This window comes from Erpetoichthys calabaricus, chromosome 2 (assembly GCF_900747795.2).
Source record: "Erpetoichthys calabaricus chromosome 2, fErpCal1.3, whole genome shotgun sequence".
Taxonomy (NCBI): Eukaryota; Metazoa; Chordata; class Cladistia; order Polypteriformes; family Polypteridae; genus Erpetoichthys; species Erpetoichthys calabaricus.
Window position 1 is genome coordinate 27,601,711 of NC_041395.2, and position 13,933 is coordinate 27,615,643.

General features: G+C 39.0%; 1 protein-coding gene across 2 annotated transcripts in view; it reads left to right on the forward strand.

Annotated features, from left to right (window-relative positions):
- LOC114645711 (potassium voltage-gated channel subfamily KQT member 1-like) overlaps positions 1 to 13,933 on the forward strand; it is a 773,371-nt gene that overhangs the window by 487,193 nt on the left and 272,245 nt on the right. For both annotated transcript variants that reach the window (XM_028793526.2, XM_028793527.2), the window contains 2 exons: positions 11,691 to 11,737; positions 12,974 to 13,035. In XM_028793526.2, the coding sequence (XP_028649359.1) occupies positions 11,691 to 11,737; positions 12,974 to 13,035 (109 nt within the window). The remainder of the gene's footprint in view (positions 1 to 11,690; positions 11,738 to 12,973; positions 13,036 to 13,933) is intronic.

Below are 13,933 nucleotides of genomic sequence, written 5' to 3' on the forward strand. Positions count from 1 at the left end.
TATATTTTTTAAACAGTAATTTATTAAACATGTAAGAGAGAATCATCAGTAACCCTCAAGAGTAAATCTAACACAGAAGCAGGAAATGGTCAAAGGGAAAGTTCCCAAACTAAATTATCTATCAAACAGGGAACTTTAAAGATATTAAAATGCTTGATAACTACAAAACGCAAACAATATTTATCAACAAATCAACAGAAGAAATCAAATATGTGTTACAGCCATGATTCAGCAAAGTGGCACTTGGAACTGAGCCAGATGACCAGGAAAGGTGTTGAGAACCTTGAACAAATCGAGGCATCAAAACCAGGATCCAAAGCCGAAACGAAAACCAGTCTTCAGAGTCGAGAGATTCAGATTCCAAGTTAAAAACTGAGCTAAAACAAAAGCAAACAAGGTTTTTAGAAATTTTATCCTTAAATTAGGGATGTGTTGATGGCATAGTACAGCACGACTACTGGTGCCACACCTCGCTCACGAGTCCTCACCTCAGTCAACAGGACTTTGAAATGTTGATGCTCATTTCCAAAAGTTAACACAGCTTAAACTAAAATGTAATTAGAAACAGAAGGCAAATTTGAAGTCTCAGATGTTAAAAACCAGTTAAAAAATATGAACAGACCTGGAAAAACAAATTTATGAATCCTGAAAATATATGAACAAAATGACCACTATCTTAATATCTACATGACCTGTAGAGTAGATTGAGTCAGAAAACTATTTAAATGAATGATAAATATTAAATTAGGTACATGCCACAACTTTTATTCTAAGCTTAATGAAAGATTTAAACATAAAATAATTGTTAACTTTTAACAGTATTAAAACGGTCTAAGACCCCAAACAAACAAGCTCTGACTTGAAAAAAACAGAAGACCATGAGGTGAATCATAGTCAAAACCCAGAAATAAGTTCATTACCGAATCAATGTTAAATCTGTTTCCAAAGACAATTTGAAGAGAAAGAAGGTAGACAATGTGAAAAAATAAAGATTTGAAAAAACAGAATTCAAAATGAAATGTGCAAAAATCTCTTTGTTTCTGTCTTTAACCATGGATAGTAAACGACCTGTTGTACTACTGCTTAAGGCCTCACGCCAATGACATCAGCTGCAGCAACATTCAAAACCACACCCCCTCCTAACCCAGGACCAGGGGCAGTGAGTTAACGATGGGTCTCTTAACATACAGCAGCCAAAAACCAAATCAAATGCTGTTGCAGTAGTATAACAATACTAGCAAAATAAATAATACCATTTTCTAGACAGTATGCAGACTTAAAATAGTAGAGTAGTAGGAAATGTTGCTTGGTATTAAAAAAAAAAAAAAAAAACTAAACTAAACACACTAATGCATTTTGCAGGGGAAAATTTATTATACTTGTAATAAATGTTTTAAAGTATACCACTTGTAATTTGGATAATACAGCAAGCATATGTCAAAGGGAAAGGGCTATGACCATCTGGAGTCTTTTATAGTCCCCTCTGTTAACTGCAGTACCTGAGTGTCTCAATTTAGGAGGTCCCATTCATATAGATATAGAATATAATGGAAGGCAAGGGATTTGAAAACAATAAGGATGAAGTGATCCACAGATCAGTTTTTATCCCTCCATATCAGAGAATGTCCACTTCCATTGGCTCAAAACACCACTCACATCTACAGTTATTCCCAGTTTCTAATAAAAATGAACAGGGTCAGATCCCTAGGGTGGTAGTAAGTATCGCGATCGTGTCTGAGAGAATAAAAGTGAAAAAAGAAAAGGTAACTTTTACAAGTCTTATAAATGTACACTGTCTGTTATAGATGCAAACCAAATGTATGTGTGTACTGTATAATATTAACAATAAGAGCAGCTTACTACTGAAAATGGCAAATATAGGAGATAGTCTGGATCGAACCAGGGACTGTTGATGACAAGTCAGCAATTCTTACTGCTACGCCACAGAAGCTGTTGTACCGTCCTTGAACCTTTTGTGAAAGTGCTTATTTGATCTTTGGGCTTCAGGCCTCACACATTACATAGTTTATGCCAACATTTTGTCATTTACTACTAAAATATGAAAAACGTTTCTGTTTTAACAATGTGTTTGCACAGATTATTGTAGAAACGGAACACACATGAAATGCATGTGTTCCAAATAACGATCTATTATTTCCACTCTAAAACTGCAGCACTTCACTCCCAGATAATCAAAGCATGAGCTGGGAGAACTTTGTGCAAGTTCTGCAGCAGTGGGGGAATGGAATAGCAGGCTGCTTGTCTTTGTCGACACATTTACAGGACAGAAGACGCTGACGCAGAGGTGCGATGGGATTTAAGGTGGGCCGGATCTACGAGTTTTTTCGTATGCTCTGGTATTTCTAGTGTTAACAGCGGTAGTGCTTAAAAGACAACAAATTCAAGTCACTTTAAACCCGAAGATTCAAGTAAGTAATGCAAGTTGGCAATAAACCAGTAAATTCTGTATACCCCATGATATTTTCTTTGTGGTACAGATATAGAAAAACCTGTTTTACCAGTATGCTACGAAATTTGCAAATAAAAACGTCTATCACAAAACATGCAAGTCCTATGCATGTCAAAGGAAATGGAGCACTATGATTCTGTGTCAGTGTATTAGTACCTTAAAGGTAGTGTGTTTGTGTGCAGACTTGCATGTGAACTGTGTATAATAAGTGAGTCCACTCTTTTAATAATATCACCCAGAACTGTGAGGTTCAATCTGATTGATGAGTTGATGCAAACAAGAAAAGAGGACTGGATAAAGCCATGTTCTGTGCTTGTTGTGTTGCTCGATTTTTCCAAGTGTTCAAGTCCCGAACAGATCCAAAAATAGAGGTGGAAGTTCTAGAAAAAAATGCACACACATCCTGGCACCCACAGAGGGTTATGAAGAGTCTTTATAAAATAAAAGATTTATTCTTAACAAAACCACTAAAATGACATGAAGCTGGTGAATCCATTTGAGTAGCAACAAGCATCTCTGTAGATAAGCCTATATGCCCTGTTAATACATTTGTTATTTGTTAAAAAAAATGTTTGTCTAAGAAGAATTATACTGGTATCTGCTGAAGCCATCAGAATTTTTAATTATACCTTGACATGGATTTTTGACCATACTGCTCACTCCTAAGAAATAATGATAAAAATGTATTCCTTTATAACAGATACATGTTATATAAAAAAAAATCTGACTGAAGCAGCACTAATCACAACTTAATCATGAAGCTGAACAGCAAGCAAAACGCGCAACACTGTTGAAAAAAGAGAGAGTTTAAACTGTCATGAAGAAAAACAAGCAGAAGCATGAAATCTAGTCCATGTCAAAAATGTGCAGAACACAAAAACTAGAATTGGAATGATGGAGAGTTTGACTTTCCAAACAGTTACAAGCACTCAAGATATTGCTAGGCTTCGGCCTATTTGTTCAAAAAATATATTGTAGTTACAAACATTTTAGATAACAAGAGTTTGAGAAACAGTTAATTAAAAGTAAATTAAAAGTTGATTACAACTTTTAAAGTACAGTTATCCATTGTAATTCACAGGGATTATGGGTGCAGGACCCATGCAAATGCGAAAATCTACGAATATGTTTTGGGCACAGGATTATTATATAATATAAATTTACTGCACTAAATAAGTTGTAAGAACTGGGAGATACTGTAGAATCATTTTGGCGCAAATAGAATTACGTGTGCGACGCTGGCTGCCAAGACAAAGTTTCATGGCATCCCCCAGACAAAGTGTACAATTTGATAGTTGTTTATTGAACTTAACTTTTTATAAAATTTCAACTATAATATATTTATGTGCATATTTATATTAGTAAGTGGCAAAAATGATTAATATTACGGATAAAAAAAATAAATCCAACAAAACAACAAATCCTCTCGACACAGTTCAGAGTTTGGCAGGCACTGATGATGGTGATGTAGTTATGAAATTAAATCATCTTTGAAGAGCCTCCTGGAAGTTACGTAAACTTTTGTCATACTGTATAATATATACACTGTACATATACAGTGTATATGCTGATGTAAGTGAAAATGTGTAGAAGGTGGAAGCACTTCATAGACAAAGATATTTGCCAACTCAGATGTACAAGCAGGCACAGGACAAGCACATAAATTCAGACAAAACTAATGGGTATAATTATAATTTGACTGTGCAGTGAAGCAATGAAACAAAAAGATACCACCGATTACTATCCTGCTGGCTTCTTATGGCTCACTTTTAAACTTGCCGCACTCCCCTTTCACCCAGCAGCCTTGGCGGCAACCACTAAAGCTCCTTAATGATGCAGTACTCCTTGAGCTGCTAGGATTTGTACTCCATTTAAGAAGAGCTGCTACAGGGTCATCTGTGGTTTTTCACAATATGTCACAAAATTGGCAAAATAATTTTCATTATTGATGACAAACCCACAATGAGGCAGATCTGCAAATCGTAACTCTTTGAATTACAAGGGCTGACCTGTTTATGCCTAAGATGTTAACATTAAAATTACTTTAAGTTAATTAATATAGACGGTAAAGATGTCCATAATTTAAATGCTTTTCTGGTTTTTAAGAGGTTTAGGATGGTACATAATAGTTTAAAATTGAAATAAAAATTAATTAAAAGGAATGGCGTGTCTGAGTGAATGCTTGTGTAATGAAATTTGCCCATAAGTATACTTACCTCATGGACTTCTATTTGACATTAATGTAAATAAAAACATCCTTACATCTTTACATTGTGTGATAGTGTAGTAGCACGTTTTATAATAAAAATAATTGTGCACCAAAATATGATACAAGTGGCACAAGTATAAAATAAATGCACTAAATATTACTCCATTCAAAAATTACAATTTGTAATATGTTACTTACTCTATGTAGTTTGTAGTGATGAGAGAGAAAAAATTTTAATCTCCTCATTTCATCCACGTTTGAGAGAAAAAATTTTTTATCATAGGATAGAAGCCAGTGGTGATCAGTACTGTGCAGCAACAAATAGAAAATATATTAAACAAAAGACTTTTAAGTGACATGATTTTATTCAAAAATGCACTAAAAATAAAAAATAATATTAAATAATAATATAATATATAATAAGATTTTGTTGATCACATATAAAATTGTAGGGTGTCCATAAAAGAACTACATTAATTCAATTAAAATGCATAAATACCAGCTTAACTATGGAAAGAAAATGACACATCATATAAAAATTGATTAAAGTATGTAGGATAATGGTTATAACTGAAGAAAGTTTCAAATTGTAAGTTGTTTTTTTAGAACCATTTAAGGAATCTATGCATTTGAATTGAATTAAATTAATTCTTTCATGGGCGCCCCATGATTTTATTTTTAGCCACATATCAAGTCAAGTCATGTCAAGTTGGGGAGCATGCACTGGTACAGTGTGTTGCCGCACCCACTACATAACGAAACAACTTGGGATCCCGGTTGGCAACCCCCAGGCAGACACGTGGTCCAGTCCCACCCTCCGGAAATTACCCTCTGTCTGTCGCAGCCAGGTGTTACGTGGGTGACCCCTTGGCCTGGTCCAGCCACTCGATTCCCCAACAATGAGGATCTTACAAGAGCTGGATCACCCTCTGGGAAACACGGCACATGGCCGTAGTGCCGCAACTGACGCTCCCTCACAATGCAGGTAATGTGCCTCATTCGGGACTCCATGAGCAACACAAAGTCAAACCAGCGGTACCCAAGGATTTTCTGGAGAGAAACAGTACCAAAGGAGTCCATGTCTCGCAACCATATAGCAAGACAGGAAGCACCAGGATTCTAAAGACTTGGACCTTCGTCCTTTTGCATAGATATCGGGAGTGCCACACACCTCTTTCCAGTGACCTCAGTGCCCCCCATGCTCTCCCATTCTGTCTACTGACTTCATAGGAAGAGTCACCAGAGAGGTGAATGTCACTGCCAAGGTAAGTAAACCTCTCGACAAGGTCGACACTCTCTCAGCAGACAGACACACTGCTGATGGCTGTGCCCAAGAGGTCATTAAAGGCCCGGATCTTGGTTTTTATCCAGGACACTCACAAGCCCAGACACCCAGAGCCTCCATTGACTCGGTAAAGATCACAGCATCGTCAGCAAAGTCAAGATCAGTGAATTTTTCTTCAACAACAGATGCCCCATGGCCTTGCCCAACACTCAGTCCATGCACGCATTGAACAGAGTAGGAATAAGGACACACCCCTGACGCACCCCAGAATTAACTGGGAAAAACTCAGAGGTTCTGCCTCCACTCTACACAGCACTCACAGTACCAGTGTACAGACTGACCATGATATCTGGCAACCTCGAGGGGATCCTGCGAACCCTCAGGATGTCCCACAGGGCAGCTTGATCAACTGAGTCGAACGCTTTATGAAAATCGACAAAGGCTGCAAAGAAACTGCCAATATTCGCGTTTGCGCTCCACGAGAACCCTCAGTGCCAGGATGCAGTCGATGGTAGACTTCTTACGCGTAAAACCAGACTGCTCCAGTCGCTGGTAGGTGAGCAGGTGATCACGGATCCTATTGAGGACGACCCTAGCAAGGACCTTACCGCCTGTAGTTGTTGCAATCCAGGCGATCACCCTTCCCTTTCCAGATAGGGACGTCAAGTCCCGTTTTCCAGTCAGTTGGGATGATGCCAGTCTCCCAAATGGAAGCAAAGATTGCTTGCAATGCCAGGAAGACAGCCTTACCACCAGCCTGGAGCCAGGCTGTTTCTAATGTGTCTGCATGCAGTTTGTGTGAGGAACTTGCAGATTTGGGTACGAGTGCCAATCCTAATGTGATGTGGGAGACCTTCCGTGACAAGACCCTGAAGGTTGCTGATGGTTGTGTTGGTGTTACCAGTGTTCCCAGAAGGAGGTGTATCATCTCGCAGGGCACCCTGGATATCATCAAGAGGAGTCACAGCGCACGGTTCAATGGCAACTTTGGTCTGTACCAGGAACTGAGAAGAATGGCTGCAAGGGCTCTGAGGGCAGATAAAGAGGCGTTTGTGAGAGGAATCTGTGAGCAAGTGACACACCATCTGTGGTCTAGCGACCCACGTCCTGCTTACAGAGGAATCGAAGCATTATGCACATCTGAATCTGTTCCTCAGAGAGTCACAGTCAGGGCGGCTGATGGAACGGTCCTTACGGATGACACTGTAGTTATGACCCGCCAGGCTGGCTACTTTGAGCAGTTGTTCAAAGCCGATCCTCCGGCTAGGATGTTGGATATCTCTGGGTCCACGGTTCTTGAGACTGATCCTCCAATTAGCTGTGAACCACCCAATCTCACTGAGGAGAGGAAAGGCTGCAGGGATCTGTGGTATCCGGGGTGAAAACTTAGTCACATATGACCAACAAAATTTTAGTACAAGAAAAACATTTTTTACTTTTTAATGCATTTTTGAATAAAGTCTTGTCACTTACAAACCTTTTTTTATATATATATTGTAGCCACCCTAATGCCGCAGAATCCTCAGGCACATTACAAAAACCTTGACTACAGTGGGAAGGTGATTTGACAGAAATGACATTAGTGACAGAGTGGAATCGAACCTACGATCTTAAAGTGAAACATTTCATTCATTCAGGTTTCTTTCTTATTTCAGAAAATCCTGGAAATGTGTGTTTGTCTTTTTGGAGAATTGAACCTTCAGTCTTACTTAGTAAAGCCCAACACTTTATCCACTGAGCCAATATTGGCAAATCACTGGAATGAGTATTTGACCAAATGTGTATATACTGTAAGTGATGAAAAATTGGTAAAGTTAAAAAGAAATCAGTTTGTCTACATTGGTCTCGAACCTTTGAGTATTTCATTGAATGTCCAGCACGCTAACCACTTGACCAACATTGTTAATTTTTCATGTATATAAATGTGTTGACTAAAAGCACTATATATGTGTGTAATCGCTAATAATATAATACATGGAAATGAGAACATTAAATTTGATGTAATTAACGTACAGATCCGGGGTCAAAACGGATGAAATATTGTATTGTCACCAGAGGTCAGCATGCATGCAATGTCTGAAAGAATTCGGTTCAGTAAAAGTGGGTAAAAAATTGAGTGCAAAATTTGACACAGACAGAAAGGGCTAATTGAATAAAAACGTGTAATAATAATAATGAAAAAGAAATCTCACATTACTCATGTTGCATAATCCATGTGTCAGTTATCCATTCATATGCACAAACTGTGCCAAGTGCATGCTTTTTTGCTAAAATATGGCTTAATAGTTGCTTCTGGAATTATCAGCACACATCATTATCAGGAAACCTAAAGCCTCATAAGATTCACTTTTTGATCTGAAGAAAGGACTTTTGACCAATGAATGAAAAATACATCTGATTTAGGGAGATCTATGATTGTGAAGTTGTGAAAATGTTTTGTCATAAAAACAGCCCTAATAGTGACTGGGCCAGGACTTGTCACCACTTGTATGAGGCATCAGTGCATCTCCTGCATAATCACACCACCTTCTTTATACATTAACATATCATTCTTAATCAAATTCAGAGTTGTGGTGGGCCGAATCCTATCCTGAAAGCATCAGGCACAAGTAAGGAACAGACCCTGAATAGGGTGCTATGCAGGGCCAAGTTAGCATCACTAAGCAAACCAACACTCACGAAGCTTTTGAGGAAAGTCCTAAATATAAGTTTGTATTTGTAAATCCTCTTATGCTGTAATTTGACACCAGGGTACAACTTTCCTTGAGCTGCAGGTTGCAGTTGGACAAAGGGCCTGTCCCTGTCCTTACTTCTGTCAAAAAGGGGCAGAATCAAAATGAACTCTTAGCGTGGAAGTTTGGCTCTAACAGGTGGCAATGACACACTGACCGATTTGGCACTGGCCCTTACATAGCAGCGTGTAATTCAAAAAGGCCACAGCTGTTGTTTTAACTGCATTATAATTAAAAGGCTGAAGGACCTCATGAGTGTAGCAAGAGTAGCAGGTTGGGCATAATGTGGAGATGATTTATTAACTTAATGTCATGACTCTTGTGCCCTTGGTGGGGTGGAAATTTTTATGACTTGGGAGGGGAGCGGCCTTCAGCCAAAGCAAAACTCATCCATTTGGTCCAGGCAGGCTATTCTGTAACGTTATTCTTGTTTGCTCACCGAAGCCTTATAGACAAAACAGATTGTTGTGTGCCACATACACTGATATGCCTGAGACATTTGTTTTACTAATTTGAATTACGTAGTGACTGAGAAAAGCCCTGTAGGATAATAAAACAAATGAAGAAAAATTAAAAACACTGCTTTTGTTGTCTGTGCACCTGCATTATGGTATTATGTGGGTTTATTGTCAGTGTATTTTCAAAACTTTAGTGAAAGGTTTATTATCTACAATGAAGGCTATAATAGCTAATAATAGCATATAATTCTCAAGCCCACTTCGTCCAGTTCAGGATCATGAGGGGCTGGAGCCTATCCCAACATTACTGAAGTACAAGGCATCACTCATCCCTGGACCGACGGTCACAAACGCAGGTCTGTGTTGAATGGCCAATCCACCTTACAGACACATCTTTGAGATGTGGGAGGAAAACTGGAGACCACCTGGAAAAAGAGTCAGAGGGAGAACATGGCAGCTCAACACTGGAAATTAAATGTAAAGTAAATGTATGGTAGGAAGTAGAAACCTTAGGTTTAATTACACATCAGGAGGCCTGAATCTTGAAGGTATGCCATATGAGAATGGCCGAGGAGTCACAGAGGACATCCAGAGAGTGGACAGAAGTAATAAACAAGGCTTACAGAATGTTAGGTTATACTGGAGAGCGTGATGTGTGGAGTACAAGTTCAGGTAGGCTGACATGTGTGTTGGGGGTGCAAAAAAACTTTTTTTTATAACACTTACAGCAGTTCCCTTTTAGTCCCCTTCAAAATACTCTGCTTTGAAAGCAATACACTTGTTCCAGAGCTTCTCCCATTCCTGTTAATATTTCCTGTTCTCATTTTGTTTTTAAAGTGTCCATAGCTTCCTGTTTTTTTTTTCCTATATTTTTAACATGGTGGCAAATCTTTTTCCCAGCGGTTTCGGTTTTTATTACAGGAATAAGAAAAAGTTGCAGGGAACAGGAGATGGCAAATCCGGGGGGTGTTAAGCAACAACCGCATTGTTTTTGATAAAATACTCGTTGACTGAAAATGCAGTGTGTGCTCTATCATGGTGTAAAGTCCACTTTTCAGCACAGCACTTCTCTGGATGTGTTTTTTTTTTTTCCTGATACTTTCCAATTGACACCTCAGCTGTTCATTGTGATGTCGCAGATTAGCAGTCTGTCCACAGGGAACAAGCTCTTTACGAACAAATCTGTCGATGACAAAGCATACGATCATCAGTGTCTCTGGAAAATTTGGCATAGTGGCTTGGAAAAAAAATCACCCAAGTCACATGAATGATTAAGGAATAAAAACCAAAAATACGCTCTCGATCAGCTCAGCACAATGCCACTCGCCATACTGATTAGCCAGACTTGTAGCATACGGTACCTAGTGGCCTGTTCAAGAGCAACACTCTACTCCTGTGCTATTGACCTATTCCGGGAATTTTTGGGCTCCGCTCATATGTGTGTGTGTGGATATAATAATATACTGTATGTATAGTAAGAGTATAAAATAGATATATGCACACACACACAAAAGGAGTGGTTTCATCATAGAAATTAAAACATGGAGGGGACTGAGTATAGGGACGGCACCAATGTAGAGAATAAACTACAAACGTTTTTCAACAGCTGTTATGCCTATGCCTAAGGTGTTGGGTGAGGTGGTCTGCCCACTGCTCCATTGCTAAAAAGCATTCCCTTAACCTCCTGTTTCTGTCTAGCCGAGCCTCTTTTCTTCTGTTGTGCCATTGAATTCTTATGGGTGATTCATAATTCTGCTATTCTGAAGTAAACATTGAGCAGATTGAGGAAAGCCTTGCCGAGAAAGTTAGAAAATATTCACAGTTATGTGATACCTCATCACAACAATACAAAGACAATTAGATGGTAGCCAGCAAGTATTATCTAACATCAGTTTGGAAGTCAGCAAATATATGAAAAACTTGAAAAATGAGAGGAACAAATAAGTTCCCCTATCGAAGAAAATGAGTAGGAAAAGCAGCAGTGATCCCGGGGCATAAAAGCTGCTGGCATTTTATTAGGTCTTGTGCACTACGAACATCACCAACTACCGTTCAGGTATAGAAATGCAAACTACTTTCAGCGGCCATAACAGGAGCAACACAGAGTAGTACAGCTCAGCCTTTACCCAAGCTCACCCTTTGACGTGTTCAGTCCCCTCTTAGTCAGAATCGAGCAGTCAGTCATAGACCAGCATTGAGCCTGTGATGTTCTGGTAGGCCTGTCTGTAATAAATGCCACCCCTCAAATGCAATTTTATAGTGTGGTTCCTAGAAGATAAAGTTACTTGCTCAAGGTCAGACTGAGAGTCCAAGTCAGAGACTGAATTCATAACCTTGTGCTTTGGCTCTGCTCTGCTTTAGAAAGACATCTCATCCTGGACGGTTTCCTGCCAATACTACTGAGCTCAGTGAGCAGATTATAGAAACATGAGGATGGGTGGCCTGGACCCTTAATGTGTTGTACTAAAACTCAGTACTTGAATCCTGAGAGTAGCATGATATGACATGTTTTCCTCATCTCCGTTCTTCTTTACAGGCTCGATCAGTCCCTTGGAAAGCCATCACTGTTCCTGTCAACTACAGGTAATATATGACCCAGTCATGTCCAGACCCAAGATTGCTATAATTTACATATATATATATATATATATATATATATATATATATATATATATATATTTACAGAAGCTCATTAAATACATAAACAGGTAGATAAGTAAGTAAATAAATAAATATACACACACCTTGGTCTGAGCACACTTCAGAATGACTATAAAGCAAGAAAATAAAAGAAAGGAAATTTGTGACTTGGCAACAATTAAAGTGTTGTCCAGTTTAAAGATGGATGCATAGATCAGTGGTGGGCAGATTCAGTCCTGGAGGGCCGCAGTGGCTGCAGGTTTTTGTTCCAACCCAGTTGCTTAATTAAAAACCAATCCTTGTCAATTATTTAATTGCATAGCTTGCTAGTGCTTTAACTCTGCCATGTCAGGTCATTCTCATATCCTAGATTTATTTTTCTCTCTAAGGATATCATCCAAATGATTTGAAGTCTAAAACAGATGAGTAATTCTCAGTGCTTCACTTTTTTCTCTTCACTTTCCTTCCAAGTATTTAATTAAACCAAGTAGTGCGTGATAAATACACACAGGTGTAAATAAAAACAAGCTAAATGGAGAAATGCTGGTCTCTTTTGTCATTTGCATGTTACTGCTAATAAGAAGCAATTAAAAACCAAGAATACAGCTGTTTAAGACTAAAATAAGCAATAAGGGTTCAAAATCTTAATGAGCGAGACAACTAAAGTGAAGCAGAAGTGTTACTTGAGCAATAAGGGCTTCTTATTAAGCAATTGGGTTGAAGCAAAAACCTGCAGCCACTGCGGCCCTCCAGGACTGAATCTGCCCACCCCTGGCATAGATAGATAGATAGATGTGAAAGGACTATATTATAGATAAACAGATCGATAAAGTATATAAAAGGTGGTATACCTTGATTTTTCCCATTTGCCTGCCACTCACTTCTATTCTCCGTTATGTGCTACCAGTGAACTTTTTGGGATTAGCCGTTTAGATGTTTTATCCTTTAGGTGTGGTTACTCCACTCTTGTAGAATGAAGATGTCCACTTTACAGACGAGAGGGGGCTATTATACACACCAAGCTCATTAGCTTAGCTAGTGTTCAGGGTGACCTAGCAGGCATTTGTTCACCAAGTCCTTGGCTTAAATGTTGTCTTTATGAACAATTTAATGCTTACTTTTGTGATTGATTGCTAACTTGATTTCTGTTTTTTTCCCTCCGCTCTCTCTTTCGTGTAGAAAAAAATAAGGACCGAGGCACAAACAGTATTGGAGCGCGGCTCAACAGGGTGGAGGATAAGGTAAGAAGTTGCTGTCTATGTAATATTTTTTGAATTCATTGCAAAGTGACCAGCGCCTTCTTTCACTTGTGTTTAAATCTCGAGTTTGACTTTCCTGTGGTTTTTTGCTCTAAGCTTCTGAGAGGCCCTTGTTTGTATTTTTTTATTTCCGTTGCCGGCACCGGGAGGCACTCCTGGGATTTTTTTTTTTCTATTTTGTTTTCTGGTTGTCAGTCTCACAACGCAAACAGCAAGAGGCGACCGCGTGATTCATTGTAAGCCCAGTCAGACAGCTTCAAAGAAAAGGAGCCTCCTGTGATGGCCTGGGAGTCTCGTCTGCGCTGCTTCCTGGTTTGTACTTTGAGAGAGAGAGAAGACAGTCATGTCTTGTTTCCCACTCTGGGCTCTGCAGCTGTGGACTTTCATTCCAACCAGACTGTCAGTCAGTAGTCTAGAGTTCGGGGCTTTATTGCACTCCTTGAGAAGTCGATGTTACCTTTGAATCTACTTGGGATGTGCACATTACCATGTGTTGTTTTCCTTTGTCCCACGTTCCCCTTAATAAGTGTAAGTCCCTTAGCAGTAGTGGCTGTGACTACACGTTGGATTTTTCAATCTGACATAACAAAAGAACTTGAAGAACAATCCCCTTTTAATGACATTGTATTATGAATGAAGGGTGATACTTTATGGGCTATTTTGTGTTACATTTAAAATCTTCTCAATTTGTAAATGTTATGGGCTGTGTGGTTCTTAACATAAGGCTTCTATGCAAGGGATGAATTGGGCTGGAAGTCGTGGAGCTGCTCAGTATATCCTGCTGCACACGTCAGCAATCAGTTGTCATGAATGTGAGGTTCTGGATTGTGCAGAATAAATTTTTGTTTATTTTCATGGAATTCAGTATTAGTTTCAACAT